Below are 19,794 nucleotides of genomic sequence, written 5' to 3' on the forward strand. Positions count from 1 at the left end.
TGCGACTGGCCCCTGGGGACGCTACGGCGCCAGTGGTGACGTCATCGGAGTGCGCTGCCCCCGTCCGCGAGCCGGCCTCCAGGAGCCTCCGGAGCCACTGTGCCCCGCGGAGCCATGTGTCAGGTGGGCGAGGACTACGGGGCGCCCGGGCCGGCGGAGCTGCAGCCGAAGCTGCCTTGGCGCGGGTAAGACTGGGGCCAGACGCGGCTGGGGAGGTCCCGCCTCCCAAGTGGTAAAAGAACCCCCCCCAGGCCGAGTCCGAGGGGCTGGGCGGGGAGGGGCCTGGGGAGAGGAATGGTGGTCCCATCCCGCCCCTTCAGTACTAGAGACCTAGGGGTCGTCCTGCCCAGCTCCTCTCCTCACCCCACCCCCACCCTACAAGCCAGAGACATTTATTAAGCGTGTGCACAGCACCGTGGTGGGCGCAGGGGATGCAAAAAGAGGCACAACAGTCCCTGCCCTCAAATAGCGAAACGGGACCCGGGGAGGGCGAGTGGCTTGGTCAGTCACGCGAGTTGGCGGAAGTTGAACCCAGGGCTTCGGACCCCATTGACAATCTTCCAGCTTCGCTGCTTCTGACTGCAAACCCAGGTCTCTTCCCACTGTGAAAAGGAAAGCGCTGTGTTAAAAAGTTAGAAGTGGGTTTGAATCCACCTGCACAACCTGGGGAAGCTGTTCCGATTCCGCCTTCTCCGGGCTTCTTCCCATTTTAAACATTGCTACAGTGATGATGAATCCCCGAGAAAGTAAGAACAGGAAGCTCCTTGGGTAGAAGGCAGTGTCGAACCTATTCAATTTAAGTGCCTACAGACCCTGTCCTCAGATTCCTCTATGTGGGATGCCAACTGAGGACGTGTGATAAGTAAAATAAATACGGGACAGGAGCGTATCTCATTGGGCTTCACGGATACCATGTTTTTGCAAATCAAAGGTTCGTGGCAACCCTGCCTTGAGCGAGTCTATGGCGCATGCGCTCACATAGTATCTCTGTGTCATATGTCAGTAATTCTCACAATATTTCAAACTTCTTCGTTACTGTTGTACCTGTTAATAGTGATCTGTGATCGGTGATCTCTGGTGGTGGTGGCTCCCTGTTCACTGAAGTGATGGAAAGGGATGATCTTGCTGCCTTGTAATCAGGGCCTTGGGAGGGTGGGGATCTAGGGCCTGGTCAGCCCTGCCCTACGCATTCAGGGGCCATTAACAGAATTGATTTAGATACTGCCTTCTCCATCTGGACGTCCTACCTGCAGTATACACAGTAAAATTCGTGGTCTTCACTACCAAGCTCACCTCTCTTCCAAGGTTCACCCCCGCTAACCATTCAGAGTCTCATCAGTTCTATCTGCACAGTATTTCTGATCTCCTGTCCACCCCTACTCCTAGCACTAAATTCCCTCCCTCTTTTCCATCTCTCAGAATTCTTAGCTTCCTTGGCTCAGCTCTAGCACCACCTTTCCTGTGGGGCCTTTCCTCATTCCTTCAGCCTACCACCCCAAACTGTGGTTTGTCTTGCTATATCCTGCATTCCTATGCCAGAGCAAAAAGTGTCTTCAGGCTACGGAATAAGGAGGTCCGATTTGCTTTAGTCTTTGGATCCCATGGTTTTAGAATCAAGGTCAATCACAAAGCAAGGTACTTGAAGGATTGTTGACTGACTCTAGGATTTCTGGGTCCTTCCCTTCCCACCCTACCCCTAATGTAAGTACTCTTAATTATAGGCATATCCTGGTGTGGTTCCAAATCACCACAACAATAGAGAATACCCACAAAAAAGGGAGTGAAGTTTTTAGTTTAATAGCACAGATAAAAGTGGTTTTTACCGAATACTGCTGTCAATGAAGTGGATTCCGGTGGGGTGGAGGGACTGGAGGTGGAGGTGAGGCCCCAGAGGAGGGTTAGGAGGAGGGAGTCTGAGAAAGGGGGACTGTGGGCTCCCACTGAAATCCTCCCCAGTCTTGGATAATCATGGGTGATGATGAGATCTCAGGCGTGATCTCCTCCTCCTGGGGTTATGATGGGGATGAGAATTGGGAAAGTAAGGAGGCAGGTGAACTGGGAAGTCCTCCTGAAGAGGGTTGGGGTTGAGGGGTGCTCGACACCCCAAAGTACTGACACTCCGGGTCCTGCCGAAAGAATTCGACTCCAGCTTTCTCAGCCAAGGGAAAAGACAAAGTTTATTAAGAGTTAGCCAAATAGGCCTGCCCCAAGAGATCCCACCCCTTGTGACACCTGTAACGAAAGCGGGCCAGATCAATCTGAGCTAGATTGGATCTGACCACCTTCATGGAGGCAAGATGGAGATTATATACATGATGATTGTGGATGTTCTGGGGTGACCAGAGGAGGGGTCTAGGGAGGGACTTGAGGAGGAGTCTAAGGAGGAGCTTGAAGGGACTGGGATGAGGTCAGACTCCAGGGTGGGAAATAGCTGAAGGCTACATGGAAATGACAGACAATACAGGGCTAGGGTAACAGAGCTAGGGTATAGATATTTTGATCAGGATTAAGGGTGGGAACAGCTGGACAATAGAGGGCTAGGCAAGGTAGACGTTTGGGCCTAATGGTTATAACCTCAGGCCAAGGCCAGATCAAGTGGGAAGATTCAAGGAGAGTTCAAGGGGTTCCCAGAGACTGTGCCCTCATCACTCCTGCTCTCTGGGCCATCTCCAAAGGTAAAAAGCAGCCAGACCATGAGGGCCTTGGAGGACAGAGCCAGGGACTGATCTGGAGGAAAGTCTGCCATTTGCTGTACAGGTGGCTGGGAGAGGTCACTGCCTCCCTCTGCACCTCAGCGTCCTCACCTTTAAAATGATTTTCTCTTAATGTCCCTTCTGGCCCTGATGGCTATGAACCTCTTGCTGGGAGTCTGGTTATTGTTGTTCAGATGTCAAAAAGTGCCGTATAAATTGTATGTTACTGTGAATGGGAGATTCCTGCAACTGGAATCACAAAGGGCTCAGTCAAGTAGAAAGAGCGGGTGACTAGGAATCAGGACTTGGTATTGAATTCCAGCTCACATTCCCATCCCATTTTAGGATTCCAGACCCTTTTAGAAACTACTAGAGAGCAGTAGACAAATCGTTAAAAGATCAAAGGTTTTTCTGTCATCTAGGCCAGAGAGCCTGGGCCTTGTGAGTAGACTTCAGGGTTCCAGTGAACTTGTGAATCTTTCATAACTTTTAGTATAATTGATTTCCTTTGTAATCCTCTGTATTTTATTTTATGTGTTTAAAAACATTATTCTGAGAAGGGTCCATGGGCTTCACCAGACTTTCCAAGGGTCTAGTACAAGTCGATTGTTTTGAATCTAGTCCAGTCCAGTCTTTTCATTTTACAGATAAGAAACTGAGGCCCAGGGCCATATAGATATTAGGGAGCAGAGCCAGGTCCTCTCACTCCAAATCCAAAGTTCTTTCCACTATTCTGTGACCTGGCTTAATAAATGATTGTCTCTTGAATTGATAAGGGAGAGGCAGGGACCAAAGGGGGCTCTCAGCCTCTTGGGGCCTATTTCTTTCTGTAAAATGAAGATAATCTATTAGACCCTCCCTAAGATCCTTTCCCTCCTAGCACTGCCAGATTCTCAGTGAGCACCGCCTGCCTCCTCCATACTGAGACCCAGGACTGTGCCTGTCGGGCGATCTCCAGCTTCCAGAATGGGTTGGTGGACCAGTTAGGTCTCCAGTGCCCAGCCAGGCCCATGCATGTTTTCTTCGGGGCCAGTGTTTCTCTTTGTTTCTCACCTTTCTGTGTTCTGGGCCTGTTAGGAGGCACCAGTTTTCTGAGTTTCTACAACAATTCAAGAAACATTTATCTGGTCCCTGCTGTGTACAAGACATTGGACAAAGATGAAGAATGACCCAATAGTGTGGGTCCTTGGACATTTCTTTAATGACATGTGTCAGTCACACTAGTCCTTGAGTTAATAAGGATAAGAAATAACAGCTCACTTTTATATATCATGATATCTTGTGTTCTACCACATATTGTATAAAGTACATAGCTATTAGGATCCCTATTTTATTTATGGCTTCTGTCTTTGCCATTTTAATTCCTCCAACCTCTATTGAATTCTCTTTGGTGACTTAAAAAAACAACCCAATTATGTAGAAATTTCTAATTCAGTGACTGCGTAGACAGGATTTGGGCCTGGTAGTCAGCTTCTCGTGTGTGGCTGAGGTATGCTTTCAAATCTTTGAGAACTTCATTGACTTTTTAAATACTCAGAGTTTAACGTCTTGAGTGACTTTTTCATTATTCCTGCTAGGCTGGGAGTTTTGGAAAAGCCCCTGGACTTTCCCACCCAACCCGGATCCCATCCCCATCGGCTGTGAACATTCTCTTGGATCTGATCGTATTATTTCCATTTTAGACATGAGGAAATTGGCTCAGAGAGGGTGTATTCTAGCCAGGATCACACAGCTAATTAGTCGGGGACTCACCTCCAGCCCAGCAGTGTTTCTGCCCCACCATCCTAGGTACTCTGGAAAGGAAGAGCAACACAGTGAGATGGCAAGGAGCCTCAGAACATCATCAAGGCAGTACTATTTGAAGTACGTTGAAGCTGTGTTACCACTTGGTGAAGTAGGTGGGCTAGGTGACAAGTGGTGAGCTGAGTGGCCCATTGTCTCTGTAATGGGCTGTTAAGCCTGGGTTAAAGCCAAGTGTCCTGTCTGCAAGGATGATGCTTTTTCTCAACTCCTCCCCACTACTGATGACCCTTGTGAACCTGCAGGATCGAGTCTTCTGTATCTTTGCAGAAAGTGGTTTTAGTGACAGGATACCGCTACACATGTACTTTTAAGACCACAGCCAGGCCATCTTCATAAACTTATTCTTTTCCTTTTCTTTGTTTAAGCTGTGGGCAGAGATGCATGAAGTGCAAGGAGGGTTTGCCTGTCTTAATCATCCGTGCCGGAGATGCTTTCTGCAGGTGAGTATATGGTGCCTGGCCACTGTGGAGAAGCAGCTGAGAGCAGAGCCGCTTGCTCCTTTGCACTGCTGCTGGTTTTCCTGGTCGGTGGCAGCATTGGTTTTTTTTTTTTTTTTTTGGTTGCTTGATCATTCCTCTGTTAAATAAGAATAAAGTCTAAGTGACCTGGAGGATGCACTGGAGGGAAATCTTGCAGCTGGTATTACAAGGGAAGTATTCCTGATTGGGATAAAATGGCCTTGCCCTGGCCTCAGGGGAGAGCACTAAGAGCCAGCTACTGAGGAGTAGATGCCCTGGCTTCAAGATTTCAACAGATATTTAATTAAACCCAATTCACTCTGGCTGCCCAAACACCACTTAATGGTTACTTTTTGGGCCCTCCTGACACTGAATGAATGTAAATAGTAACTTTTTGGCCAGAAACCCTAAGGGTCTTCCCCTCCCAGTTTGATTTTTTTTTCTTTTCTAATTAAAGAGCCCAGACTCACTTCTTAAGGAGGCCTGTTCACTGAATGGGCTTGGCTCAAAGTGAGAACCTGAAAAGACCTGATCCTAAAAGGGCCAGGGTCCCCCCTTACATCCTGGGCCATTTCCAGTCATCCTGATAAATATCAGGCCACTGGACCCTGATGGCTCTGGAGGAGAAAATGAGGCTGGTGACCTTACACAGCCCTCCCTCACTCAAATCAAAGTCAACTGCAAGTCCTGTCATCATCTCCCTAATGTCATGGTCCTCTTCAAGAATGAAAGACAAACAGAACCACAACCACAAAGAGCTCTGTGCTTATCCTAGGAGGGGATTTAGAGAACCTCTAGGCCAGCCTGCTAGTATTACAGGTGAAGAAACTGAGGCCCAAGATCACATAGACCAGAATGAGGAGAACCACTACTTGCATCTAGGTCCTCTGATTCTGAATCTAGCCTTTTTCTTTACTTTGAGATTTTATTATTTTTCTCGTGAACTTAATCATCAGCAAACAGGAACATATCCAAATACAAAGGAGAAGAGAAAAAAGTATCAGAAGAGAAACTGAACTTGTGTTACGTGCTTTCGTGTGTGTGTGTGTTTGTGTATTTTTGTGTGGTTTAACAAGACAGTTTAACAGAATTTCTCTGTATCCCCTTCTGTGCATTTTTTAAAATGTCTTATTAATAGTCTTGATTTTTCATGTCTATATTACCACCTCCTAACTCACCTCCCACTCTCCTCACCAAATAGAAACCCTCCCTTGTAAGAAACATGGAGATCAACCCAAAGAAATCCCTTGCACATCTCCTGTGCCTCTGCTCTGTCACGTGTCTGCTAGGAGTTCCTATGTCTCATCATGAGTCTTTGGAGCCATGATTGGTGGCTGGTTTCATCAGAGTTGTTAGGTCTTGTGAAGTTGTCTGCCCTCGTATCAGTCTCATGGTTATCACATAAGCTGTTCTTCTGGTTCTGATTATTCCATTCTGCATCCATTTGTTCAGGTCTTTCCATGTTTCTCTGAATCTGTCCTCTTCATTTTTTATGTCAGAATAAGATTCCGTTACATTCATCTGCCCCAGCTCATTCACCTCTCTTCAGACAGTCCCCTCTTCTGTTGCCTGTTCCTTGCTGTTTTTTTGTACCCACGGGCCTTTACCCTGTGTTTTCTGACCCTACGTGCCTGATGGCAGGGTCAAGAGGTCAGGGCTGTACGTGGCTGGACGACTTTCCCAGTGGTTTTCCTGGGTGGCCAGACTATTTCGTTGTTCTGTCCATGGGCCGCAGAGCCTGCCTGCCCACAAGCCTCTAGCTGGTGCTGCATTCTTCTTTGGTCCTCTTTCCTAGTCTGATAGGGGGTGGGGAACCTCCAGGTGGTTTTCATTTGCATTTCTTTTATTGTTAGTGGTTTGGAACATTTGTCACATGGTTGTTGATAGCTTGGATTTCGTAATTTAATAACTGCACCATTAGTATGTGATTTTAGACTATAAGTGCATCATTAAGTTGGAGGACAAAGTGCTATGTGAGGTCTGAGGAGAAGGTTCTCGCCAACCAGACAGGAGCAGGTGGGAAGTATCTGTGGCAGGCCAGCAATGTTACTTCCCAACAAAAACCATTCTGCAAAGTGAATGAATGGCTGCTTAATCAAGAATAACCCACCCTCTGCAGCTTCAGCTCAGTACCTCTCAGTTTGGACCCAGAGCCAGAGATGGGAGAAACAGGATGTGGGGAGGAGTCGGTTTTATGTTCTTAAGATTTTTTAAAATCAAGTTTTTTGGTAGGTAAATTTTGTGGATCAGGAAAATTTGCAACCTGGTTTTTGAGAAACACTGGGCTAGAGGTCTTGGAGCTGGTCAGTGATCTGTAGGGGGACGCTATCCCAAGAGAAGTATTTGTGTCAAAGGATCATACCCGTTCTGCTAGGGCTGTGCCAGTTTTGTGAAGGCTGCCCGGGGTGGCAGAGGAGTTGTTGCAGTGAATGGCGTGTTCTTAGGGTTATACATGGGCATTAGAAATTATTTTTAGGTCTGGAACTCTCTGATGAGTCAGGATTTTGAACCTGGGATTCAGAAATCGTGCTCTTTGCTTGCTAGAACACAGCCATAAAAAGATTAGTGGAACTAAGTAGATATAGTTTAAAAAATCCTGTTTTCCAGTTCCCAGATATATTAGAGGTGGACAGTAAATCTGGACAATGAGATATATTCCTTCACTAAATATATTAAACTTAAAGAATTTTAGAATACTTCAGGACCTTAGAGACCAGTTAATAATTAATCATTAAGTACAGCATAATCATTAATTAAATTATCTGAGATTGGTGATGAATTTCAGTCAATTCAGAGAATTAACCAATAATACAAATAATTGCAAACCTTTTCTACCAACTCCAAGCTGCCCATGAAAAACAAAGACCCATCTTTTCAGTTCTAGCATTTTGCTGATGTCACCATATAGTGATTAATCAAGCATTTATTCAGTGTCTACTCTGTGCCAACCACCGTATGTGGAGCACCACCAGCTTGGAAGAACTCAGATGCATATCGCCCAGAGGTCAGTGGATTGGCTCATGGTGGGTTTGGGAAGATTGCAACATGATACTGATGAGGAAGTCCAAGGAAGAGCTTTTGGAGGCCCTTCCTTCCCAAGCAAGTCCTTTATTCTGGGAGTAAAGAAATTCAAAGAATTGTATGGTCGTATGGCCACATGTAGGGATGATGGAGAGGACAGTCAGGGTACTCCACTAGTATCCTGGTGATGGCCTGAGGCAGGGAGGAGGACCTTCTTTGCATTTGGTGGCCCCCTAGTGGTGAGCTTTGAGGACACCATGAACCAGAGCCCCAGAGGATAGACAGGCATGAGCAGTGTGCTCTGTCTGGGTCACTGGAGGCAACTCCTTAATTGAGATCACCGACCCATTGGTACACGAGAGCATACTCACTCACATTTTGTGGTGCTTTCTGTACAGCAACCTTTTGAGGTCGATGGCCCAAAGATGGTTATCCCCATTTTACAGATGCCGGTCACAGCTCAGCTAAAGATCAGAAGTGAAGCCATCACCTACACCAAAGTGGCACAATCCAGAGCTCTTGTGACTTTACAGCAAGGCAGCTGGGTGGTTTTCTACCGGTGAAGTTTGGTAATTTCCTATCTGTAAGCCTAGCTTGAGATGGAGGACTATCTTGGAACACATTCAAATAGCTGTTTGTCTTTTTAAAGTTTTGTTTTCTCATCACATTCGGACACCCAGAGAGCCATCCTTCCTTACAAAGATTATCAAAGAAAGAGAAAGAAGCAGTTCAGCAAAACTAACCAGCACACCAAGCTTGTCTGAAGGTATTTTACGGTAGCCCCTCTACGGTTAAGGAAGGGAGGTACTTTTTATCAGCTTTTTTGTGTCCAAGATTTATCACAACAATTACAGTGCACCTGGTACTTCTAGCCTCACTCTGTATCATTCATATTGTTGTGCTTATATGTCTCTGAGCTCTTGGTGTTTGACATTTCTCAGTGCAGTAATCAATTCTATTCCTTTGCATTTTGTCCTCAGTTTAGTCCAAGCCAGTTAGCCCCAACTTTACTTCCAGTTTTATTTCTTTACAACCACAGGATTTTCTGCTGTGAATATTTTGACACACATGGGACTTTTCTCCTTTGACTGCCTTGCTTAGCAGGGGGATCTCTGAGTCAGAGCGGCCATTTTAGTCATTTTGGGTGAGGTAGTTCCAAATAGCTTTCCAGAATGGCTAGACCGATTCATACCCTGACCAGTAGTGTATCAGTGGGCCTGGCTTCCCTCGACCTCTCCAGCACTCACTGTTTCCATCCATCTTTGGTCATTTTGCCAATTTGCTGCGTGGCGAAGTGAATTCCAGAGTTGTTTCAATTTGCGTTTCTCTTTATTAGCAGTGAATCCAAACAGTTTTTCATGTGGTTGCTATTAGTTTACAGTTCTCTTAAAAACTTATTGTATATATTTTTGATTACTTATTTTTGGGGAAATCATCCTCAGTCTTACATATTTGTTCAGTTGAATACATGTTGAAGAGAAGGGAAGAGATGGCTCTAAAGCAATCTTTTCTTAATATGTTTAAGTTGGATCTAACCTAATAATAGTGTTAGTACATAGATCACACCCCCTACCTTGTTAAGGATGCCCTGTTTTTACTTAGGCACCATAGAGAAATGAAATTTCTTCCTATGGAATCTCCATACTTTGTGGGGTTTTTTTCCGTATTGGGAAAATGGGGTCTTGATTTGTCAGTCAGTAAACATTTGTCAAGGTCTATGTGCCAGGCCCTGTGCTAAGCTCTGGGATTACAGAGAAAGGTGAAAGACAGTCCCTGGCCTCAAGGAGCTCACAGCCTAGTACAAATAATCATGTGTAAACAAGTTGTAGACAGGATACATGGAAATGATCACGAGAGGAAGGCACTAGAATTAAGAGGGACTAGAAGAAGCTTCCTCTGGAAGGTGGGGTTTTAGCTGTGACTTGAAGGAATCCAGGGAGGCCATTGGGACTTTGTGCTGAAGGGAGAGCACCTCTGATCAAAACCTTAGAACACAGTTGCTGTCAGTTCCTCTAATGAGTGACAGTGATGGCTAGTGTGCAGTCCCAGAGGATTCAAGCCTAGGGATAGCCTGACCCTTCACCATCTCAAAGACAAACCTCTCCTCTGGGCATATCCACTTTCTACGACTTCAGTCCTTTAGGCTTAAAGGTTTATGAAAATAGGACTCTGACTTGGAAGATGGAGCTTTGTGAAGTGAACCATCTAGAGAAGAAGCCTCATGGTCTGGATGGGGCACGGTTGGTTCAGCTTCAGCCTTGTGCAGTAGAGAAAACAAGTTTGCTTAAGTTTGTATGGCACCCATTAATATTTTGTTTTCTAGAGACTGTTTCAAGGCATATTATATTCACAAGTTCCGAGCAATGCTAGGAAAGAATCGACTCATCTTCCCAGGAGAGAAGGTACTTTGCATGTGTGTGGGTGTGAATTCACCAACTCTTGGTGTCCTAGATGTGGAAGGGGGAGGGTGGGATGGTCTGTGGCAGATTACAAAACTCTGGCACCCTGGTGGAAGGAAACTCAGCAGTTCTTGGGTTGGTAATCTATTCAGTTCCACTCCCTGAAACGTGACTGTTATCTGATAATAATACCCTATAAGATAGATACTGGTCCTGTCCTCTGACACCAACATTGTAAAGCACTTCCACATGTGTTTTGATGTTTGTGTGTGCTGAGGAGAAAGGAGACTTTCAGTACCCAGAGAAGGCCACTTGCTCCTTGGTTTGTAGCCTAAATGAAGCTGCTTGTCAGTCCCTTAACCTTCCATTCAAGCGCATTGCTCTGATTTTGATGGGAAGGAGATGAGCTTCCTGTTAATTTCAATGGCTAGGACTTCAGATGGGTAGACGAGAGATGGCAGATGGATAAGTTAATATTATAAATGGGACGTTTCTACATTGCTTTTTTCAGGTCCTTCTTGCATGGTCTGGTGGTCCCTCCTCCAGCTCAATGATCTGGCAAGTCCAAGAGGTATTTTCACAATGTTGTAATTGTATAACCTTGCCACTTTCCTCTAAGGGTGAAATTGCGGGGACTTGGAAGGAATCCCTTGCCCTTCCATGATTTTACTGAGTTATGTTGGTGGGGCCTAGAATCTGGTTCTCTCTGCCTAAGTGATTGCAGAGCTTCCTCCTCCGAGCCAGATCCAAACACTTTCTGTAACTGAGAGTCACCTGAGGCCCCGCGGCTCTCAGGTTTCCATTTGTTCTGTTGGCTTTCTCCTGGTCTTTGGACAAAACCCGAGTGTAGCTCACACTTGGATTCTTCAGAGGCAGAGAAACAAGCCTGGAATTTGCTGTCAGGTCCCACTGGTTTTTTTTTTTCCTACCTCAATTTGCAAATTTGCTAAATATGAACATAGATCCTGGAGCTCCTCGGTTTGAATCCCTTGATCGTAACTTCTAACCACAGCCATGGACTCCCACACCCTCTTAGGCATTTGATTTTTCACAGTAAATACATGGCTTTAATATGATTCTTTTGCTGATTTTTTTTTCCATCAAAATTATTTACTTATCTGAGCTCTGTCATGGGGAAGCACAGTCATATTTAGGCTAATCTGTTATATATTCTAATAGCACGTGTATCTAAGTCATAGCTTACTTCTCGGGTTACTTCTGCCCCGCCCTTAGTCAGCCCTAGGTCCTTGTCCCTATGATCAGCCTCTCCTGCATTGGGCTTTACAGAGGTGGCTATCACAGCAACGGATGTGCAAAAACAGTCAAAGTTTCACTTGGTGGGAACTATGAATGACAGGGTGTGGTCACTGACAGGCAGTAACGCTGGTCACCGGATCGTTAAACATATCTCTTGGGCCACATCTTACTAGGTCCAGATACTGCTGGGGCTGAGAGCTGAGGCTGGGCTGGGTTGGGCTGCTCAGGGATCTTTATACAGAGAGTACAAAAGAGCTGTCTTAGAGTAGTCAGAAGGAAGCCTCTGTGATCAGGGGTAGGTCTTCTGGGGAAGGGTAGGCTGGAGAGCCTGCCGCCATCAGTCTGACCTGGAGGGATTTTGAAAGAGCTTCCCAGTGGCCGAGTTGGCTTTCATCTTAGATTATTGTTTCTTTGTGGCCGATGTTGAATCCAGAAGAAATAGTAGTGGCTTAGTAGTCTGTCTTTGGCAAAAGCACATCCTTTTGTTCCAAGAAGGGCGGCGTGTTTAAGTTCACTGTTTGATACCTTAGGGTTTGAGTCGAGAATCTGCGAAGAGGCTCCGCTTTGTGCCAGGCATCGTCTACATCGATGGTATGTAACGTGAAACCCGTGCACCCCGGGATCTCTGCTGCTGCCCAACCCTGTTTTGCATGTTTCAGAGAGAAGCCACCAGTGACAGCTTGGGTATTTTGCTTGTCCAGAAGAGTGTAGAGACTTAATATGTCTAGATCAAGGTGATAGTGAATGTCAGTCAGCATAAACTTTTAAATGGTGTAACTAGTGTGTGACTTTGGGCAAATCTTCATTTCCCTGACTTCATTTCCTCGTCAGTAAAATGGGGGAGGAATCCTCGCCCTAGCTTCCTTATGGGAGTGCTGGGAGTATCAAATGAGCCTTGGACAAGTGTGTGCTGCTGTGCAAATGTGAGGGAGTATTATCTGTGTGCACCAGCCATATAGCTTTGCAGATGCCTGAAATACAGAGAACAAGGGCCTCATTTGTTGTCCTATGGAGTCTCCATTAATAGAGCTTTTGATTCTTTTTTAGTAAGAAGTATGGCTTCATAGGAGTTTTCCAGGGGTCACCTCTTTAGTTGTATGAAAGATGGAGGAATCCCTAGGCTTCAGTGGGAGCCTGTGGCTTTCTGAAGAACGTTTTTGGCCATGTAGTCACAAATTCTTGCACTCTGCTAAATTTATCTGCAGTAGGTCAGATCCTTTGTCCAATTTATCTTGTAGCATTTTAACCTTTAAAGTCTTTTTCTTGTTTTTTTTTTGCTCAACCTGTGGTAGAGATGTGGCCCCCTGGGGCTCTTTGGTCCTTTTTAGTTCTAGGCATGGAACCCTTCTGACTTACATGCCTCACTTTGGGTGGGGGAGGGGCAGTCCCTTCTGGGAGCTTCTCTTCTTACTTCTTCAACCAGAAACCTGTGGCTCTTTCTTTTTTTCCTAGAGGGAGCAGTTTGTGGGCAGAGTCCAGAGGAGAGAGCAAAGACTGTGGCTGAAATGAAGCTGATCCTGCAGACAGTTGGCTTCCCATACCACATAGTCTCATTAGAAGAGGTAGGAAGGTTACCCCTGTGGCCATTGAACCTAGAAAGACTTTGGGTCTGGCCCAAAACATTGTCCCAGTTAAAGGGATTTCTTTGTGCCCATGGGGAGCTGGCAAACCAACTGCATCATGGCATTGATTTGTGATGCGTAGTACAGCCATTTGAAATTTGAGGTGAATCTTCTGAGCTCTAGAGCTGTTCACCTCAGGATTATGTGCCTGCAGTGGGGATGTTGCCATTTGCTGCATCTTCTGAAACATTCCATCCACAGACTGGGTAGGGAGCACCATAGTCCCACTGCCCTCTTTTACACGGCTAATTATGTCAAATCAAGACTCTTAACTGTGACTTCCTGCTCCCAATGTCCCTGCAGGTTTTTCACTTACCCACATCAGTCTTACAGCCTATCTCCCAGGACCCGAGAAGGTCTGAGAATACCTACAAGGAAGCTGTGGATGGCTTCATCCAACAGCAGCAGCAGCAGCAGCAGCAGAGGCTGCCAGAGGAAGGGGACAAAGAAGCTCTCCTGAGCGATGAGCAGATCCAGGAAAAGCTGAGACAGCTTAGCACCCAGGACTCTGTGGATCAGGAGGAAGTTGCTGGTGACAGCCTCCCCAGAGCAGCAGAAACCTCAGCTTTAATGACTCTCTTCAACTCAGTGAAGACCCTGACTGCCAAAGAGGAGCTTCTGCAGACCCTTCAGTGAGCCGGCTCTCTCTGCGGGGGAGGGGGAGGGGAAGGGGAAGGAGGGTGATTTTCAGAGCAGCAGCTTAGTCAGCTGCTCACATGCCCGGGCCACTCCTTGTTTTGTAGGACCCACCTGATCCTGCACGTAGCTCGGGTGCAAGGCTATTCCAAGGTGATGCTGGGTGACAGCTGTACCCGCCTGGCCATCAAACTCATGACCAATCTGGCCCTGGGGAGAGGGGCGTTCCTCGCCTGGGACACAGTAAGTACTTGCAGAGAAGGGGCATGTTCCGGAGATGCTGAGGGGATTGGAAAAGGTTTTCTGTAGTGGGAGGGTCACAGTACATTCTGCATGAGTGGAAGTCTGTGCTGCCTGTGGTCTGGTCTTAGACGCAAGGTAGGTTGTGCTGGCGTCCCGAGCTAGGCTCCTAGTTGGTAGACAGAGCAGGAGGGGGCGTGTTGTTTTGAGCTGCTTCCCATTCCCAGGGTCCTCTGTGCTAAGAGCTTCTAGATTCCTTGCCCCCCACCTGTTACATCTAGAAATTCCTGGGCTTCACTAGGCAAGAGTAGGACAGGTCAGAGAGGCCTTCCTCTCATAACCTGACCTCCCTTTGTCTCCATCCCTGGTAGGTGGGGTAGGTTATCTTTGGGGTCTTTTGCCCCACCAAAGTGACCCATGATCCAAAAAGTGTGAAACAATGCATGTGCTTCCTCTGGCTGCTTTCCCTGTAGGCCAGGACAGTGAGGTCAGTCACGTCGGGGCTCTCTGGGAGGCTGTTGTTCCTGGAAGGACCTAGAGCCACTCAAAGTAGGTCCCTGGGAAATTCATTCTCCTCGGTCTGTGGCTGAGTCAGCTTTCTGTGATTTGCTGGAAAGCATAGCTTGCCTCAAACTACTTACTGGACATATCCCCAGCAGGTGCTCCTGGGGGCTCAGAAACAGCTGGAGGTCGAATGAGGCTCAGAAACAACCTGTAGGACCTGAATTCTCTAGCTTGTTGGGGACAGAGTAAGGTTTTAAAGGCATAAAACCAAATACAGAGGAAATCAATTATATCATAACAAAATTACCAAAACATTTTTTAAAACAAGTTCATGGACTCCAAGTTAAGAGCCCCGCTCCAGGATCAGTTAGAGTTGGAAAAAACCACCCTTACAACAATGATCAGTAACTGCCTGCCTCATGGCCCTCATCTGTGAAATTGGGGTGATAGTGCCCCCTGCCACCCAGGGTTGTTCTGAGGATCCAGTGAGATGATCATTGCGAAGTGCCCAGCACAGTGCCTGGCACATAGTGGGTGCTCTGTAAATGTTAGCGATGACTGCTAATTGGATCCTAGATGGCTGAACTCATTTTAACAAGGCCATTTCTCTCTCCTCTATGTGACCATTAGACACTTGATCTTGTGGGGATCCCGTGGGAAGAGTAGGTCCTATTGGAGACACTCCTTTCTGTTGTCTTTGAGAGGCCTGGTAATGATTTGTGTAGACCAGAGGTGGGCTGAATTGGCCATTGATACAGGGGCGAGCTGGGAGTGTCTTAGAATGTTGCTTAGAGGCTGCTACCCTCCAGCCTGACTGTCTGGCTGTGGGGTTCGGGGATGAGTGAGCAGAAGAGCCATTGCTGCCAGAAGGTTACGGTCCCAGGGGAGAAGCCCCTGGTCGCTCCTGGGGTGCCGAGTACACTTAGCTGCCTGGCAGCCTGGTACTGTACTGGGAGTTCACTGGCAGCTCCTCGGAGCCTGGATCCTGGAGTGGGAGGGAGAGAGAGAGAGAGAGACAGAGAAAAGAAAGAAAGGAGCTACTCAGACACTTGGCATCTGCCTCCACGAGGTGACTATGGAAATGCTTCTTCTTGCCCAGGTAAGTGAATTGTTGCCTACTTGGAAGAAAATGCCTGTTTTCCATAGCCAGTGCGAGTTTATAAAAGTAACAGTGATTTTACTGGGAGGCCAGCTTCCCCGGGAGCACCTGTACCATGTCATTGTCCCATGCCAGGAGGCAAAACCTTTGGGACCCTTGAGCCAGTGGTCCTAGTGAGAGGTGTGTGTGTGTGTGTGTGTGTGTGTGTGTGTGTGTGTGTGTGAGAGTGACACAATAGCAAGAGCAGACACACACATTCTCCCTGTCCCTCTGCCTGTAGGGCTTCTCGGATGACCGGCATGGGGATGTGGTCATGCTTCGTCCCATGCGAGACTACACCTTGAAAGAGATTGCTTTTTACAACAGGATGTTTGCAGTCCCCTCGGTCTTCACCCCAGCCATTGACACCAAGGTAGGGAAAGGCCTTGGGGCAGCAGCCGGCGGGTTGGATGTGGAGTCTGAATCTGAACTTTGAATGCTCCCTCATCCCCTCAGCAGCCGGTGGCCTCCAAGGTCCTTTCCCTCTCTCCTGGAGTATCCAAAAGAGGAGACTCTGTCCTAATAGCTCCTTGCAGAGTGCGCGCACGCACACACACACACACACTCGTGCGTGCGTGCGTAGAGCTTTGCATCCCCTCAGTCTTCCTCATGTCAGAGAAGTCCTGTGGGTGCTGCAAACCTCCAGTGTTCCCGAAGTTCCCTCCAGAGGCCACAGGACGGTGGGGGAGACCCCACTACAGGACCAGGGCCCCAGAGCAGGGCTTGTCGGGAGCTGGGGAGAAGAGCAGAGATACAGAAAAGTTAGTTATTGCATCCTTGCTCTCTGTCAGGTCTGTGTGCCCACTTAGGAGGGGTTTGAGGTCTGCTTTTAGAGGAGCGGGGCTTCCCTCCTGTAGTGGGCCCTGGCCCAGCCCAACTTGTACTTGCCTCCCCAGGCCCCGGAAAAGGCAAGTATCCACCGGCTGATGGAGAGCTTCATCCTCAGATTACAAGCCCAGTTCCCTTCCACCATCAGCACTGTATACAGGTCTGACGTGGGGCTACAGGACCGGATGCCAGGCCGGCCATGGGCCAGGGGCGGGCCAGGGCACAGAGCCCTATGGGAGGAGACTGTGCAGCCCTGAGAGGGTATAAATGCCCTGAGCCTGGAGCCAGGGGCAGGGGCAGTCACCAGCCTTGAGCCTGACTGGCCTCACCTCCTCCCCCACCCATGGTCCTAGGACGAGCGAGAAGCTGGTGAAGGCTCCCCGAGGTGGGGACACGGCCGGCGCTGTGACTGCCCGCTGCCTCCTCTGCATGTGTGCGTTGGACATTGACAGCATAGGTGCGTGCCCTTTTCCTCCTTCCCTTGGTTGTGTGTCCTCCCTGGAGCTGGTGACTGTGAATCTGAGTTTGAGCTGACCTCCATGACCATCCTTGGGAGCCAGCGCCAGCAAACCTCGGTTTGTGCTTTACAGACAGTGCCACTGCATTTGGAGCCCAGACCTCAGAGTACCTGTCCCAGAAGCCTTCACCTGCCCCTACACTGCCCACGGGGGCTCCCGGGAGGCCCTGCTGCGCCGGAGGGACCAAGCGGCAGCCAGGCTGTTGCCAAGACACACGGCCGTTGTCCAAGAGGTGAGAGCTGGCCCATAATGTGATTGTGGCAGTCACAGACCAGCCACCCCTATGGGCAGGTGGGGGGGTAGGTTGGGAGCTTCCTCCCCTGCTTGTGCCTGCTCTTCCCCTGGTGGGATATGGGAGAATCCAGGTGATGGGGCTGACTTTTCCTCCACCCTCTAGGGAGGAGCCTAGAGCCAGCTTCATTGAGCAGCTCTGCTACAGCTGCCGTGTGAACATGAAAGATGTGGTGAGTAGCAGGTGCCCATCTGTGGCCCTGGAGGAGAGGGGAGACCCAACAGGAAAATGGGCTGGATCCTCAGTGCAGGAGAAGAGGGAGAAATGGTCATGATGCTTGCTAATGCCTGATGGGGGCTGGGGGGACCTTCCTTGCAGCCCTCCCTGGAGCCCCTTCCTCCATACATCCTGACCGAGTCCCAGTGCCGGAGCCAGAGGTGAGGGGGCAGTGTGGCCCTTCAGGGGGTGGGGGTGGCCAGAGGTGAGGGGGTACAGCATGACCCTTCAGGGGGTGGGGGTGGTGGGGGCAGCCAGAGGGAAGGGGGCACAGCACAGTCCTTCAGGGGGTGGGGGAGCTGCCCTTCCTAGACTGCTTGAAGGACCTGGTGGTGTTTGTGAGACTGGGCAGGGTTGGGCCTCATAGGTGGGTATCTTCCCAACACAGTTAATGGTAGCTCCATGCCTTGGGATCAAGGGAGGAGAGAAAACCAAACCAACCCTCCATGGCTCTGGAGCCTCTTCTGCTCTTCAGGTCTCACTTTTTCAGGATTGGGGCAGTAAATCTCATGGCCGTGGGGGCCATGGCCACGGGGGGCTCCGGCCTCTTGCAAGACCCAGCCTAGGCCTGGCCCTTTTGTGAAGGCAGCCCAGGGACCTTTGCCCTGATCAGACTGTTAGGGGCACTGCCTGGCTCTAGGACCCCAGCCTCCATAGGACTGTTATCATTAGGGATGTGTGTTCCTCTAGAAAGTAGGGCACCACTTGGTTAGATCTCTGCCAGGAAAGGGGTTGGAAGGAAGGGCCCCTAATGTCCATAGTTTTTCCTCAGGGCCTGGGAAAAGCAGGAGATCCAAGAATTCTTGTTTGAGGAGAGTGAAGAGGAAGACAAAGATGAGACCTGAATGGATGTTCTTCGCCCCCTTCCTCCCCACTACCAGTTGGAGGGGGTTAGTGGCCAGGCATCCGTTTTGGAAGAGAATTGGGAGGCCGGAGGCCTTCACCTCTACCCTTCATCCCCTTACCTCAGTTTTGGCTGCATAGCCGGACCCTCCTGATCCCTGCCTCTACCTCCCCACGTGGGAGGCCACACACACAGTTGGAGGGCCTCCGCTGCCCTGGACAGCCATTTCCCAGACCCTCTTCTCTGCTCAGCTGCTGAGGGGTGGGGACCACTGGCCTCCGCCCTTAAACACACCCATCATCTCCTGGAGCTCCATGAAGGCTCTTCTCCCCCCCACCCCCCCAAAAAAAGTGGTCATTCCTGCTAGTCAGAATGAGGGTGGGATATGAGGTAAGAAGAGAGTGACAGAGACAAGCTAGGAGAGGTGAGGCCACAACTCACCGTTTAATTGTCCGTCTGTATAAATAAATCATTTTTAATTAGAAAACTCTACAGTACGTCTGGGGAGACCCAGGTCCCTCCCCCCTGGAGTGGCTGCCTCCTCTGGGCAGATGCATGGCTCGGCCCTCAAGCTGGAGGCCAGGCCACTTGGGGCGGCTGGGAGCCAAGGCCCCCAGCTGAGGCTGCCGTGACCCTGGTCCAGAGGGGAAGACAGGACTGACCGTTTGCCCTGCTGGCAATGGTCTGGATAGTGCTTCCTCAGATGCAGGTTGCAGCCTTGTGGCTAGGCAGTCTCAGCACCTGCTGTGTGCTGTGTAGGCTCAGCGGGGAGGCTGGGGCAGGCTAGCAGCAGCCCCCATTTCCAGGGCACTGGGTGTGCACTGTCCATGAAGTCTCTTGAACCTGCTTCCTGGGCTGGGCTCCTTTTGCTGGGGAGAAGACCCGCACACGGCTCCTAGTGCTTTTCCCGGGTCCACTTTATCATGGTCTCCGGGGAGCGATAGAGGAAGATGAGTTTGGCATACAGCTCTTCTTCCAGCTCCAGCTCCCGGGTCTCCCGAACCAAGAAGATATCCTGGCAGAGCTTCAGGATGCGATCTACACAAGGCAGCTCCTCGAACATGATGGAGTGCGAGATCTCACTGAAGAAACCCCGAACAAACTTGCCGATCACCAGTACAATGGACACGTACAGCCCCATGATTCTGCCGGAGGGGAGAAGGCAGTCAGGGCCCTCTAGTAACCACCCAGCAGGGGAAGGCCAGAGAAGGGGTAAGAGTGGGCTGGGAGTACACAGCAGGGGTGACCAGAATGTTTGGGATCTGCTGCTCAGCTCTGGGGCTTGACAAAGTAGCCCACCTCCTCCAGAGAAGAGGGGAGTCTGG

At 49.1% G+C, this 19,794-nt stretch overlaps 2 protein-coding genes across 2 annotated transcripts in view; one reads left to right on the top strand and one right to left on the bottom strand.

The window, feature by feature from the left end:
* Nucleotides 1-68: 68 nt before the first annotated feature.
* On the top strand, nt 69-18,914 carry CTU2 (cytosolic thiouridylase subunit 2). The gene is made up of 15 exons (XM_036749406.1): nt 69-185; nt 4,862-4,936; nt 10,299-10,377; nt 10,886-10,945; nt 12,162-12,222; nt 13,084-13,193; nt 13,557-13,885; nt 13,997-14,132; nt 16,013-16,144; nt 16,668-16,759; nt 16,953-17,056; nt 17,190-17,349; nt 17,515-17,581; nt 17,728-17,786; nt 18,398-18,914. Exons 1-15 carry the CDS (start codon nt 115-117, stop codon nt 18,468-18,470), a joined length of 1,608 nt encoding a protein of 535 aa, XP_036605301.1. The 5' UTR covers nt 69-114; the 3' UTR covers nt 18,471-18,914.
* The window catches only part of PIEZO1 (piezo type mechanosensitive ion channel component 1), a 175,989-nt gene continuing 175,080 nt past the window's right edge, over nt 18,886-19,794 (bottom strand). Inside the window, exon 51 of the mRNA XM_036750066.1 lies at nt 18,886-19,614. Within this exon, the coding sequence (XP_036605961.1) occupies nt 19,365-19,614 (250 nt within the window). The 3' untranslated portion in view covers nt 18,886-19,364. The remainder of the gene's footprint in view (nt 19,615-19,794) is intronic.

The sequence above is a fragment of the Trichosurus vulpecula genome, chromosome 3 (assembly GCF_011100635.1).
Source record: "Trichosurus vulpecula isolate mTriVul1 chromosome 3, mTriVul1.pri, whole genome shotgun sequence".
Lineage (NCBI taxonomy): Eukaryota > Metazoa > Chordata > Mammalia > Diprotodontia > Phalangeridae > Trichosurus > Trichosurus vulpecula.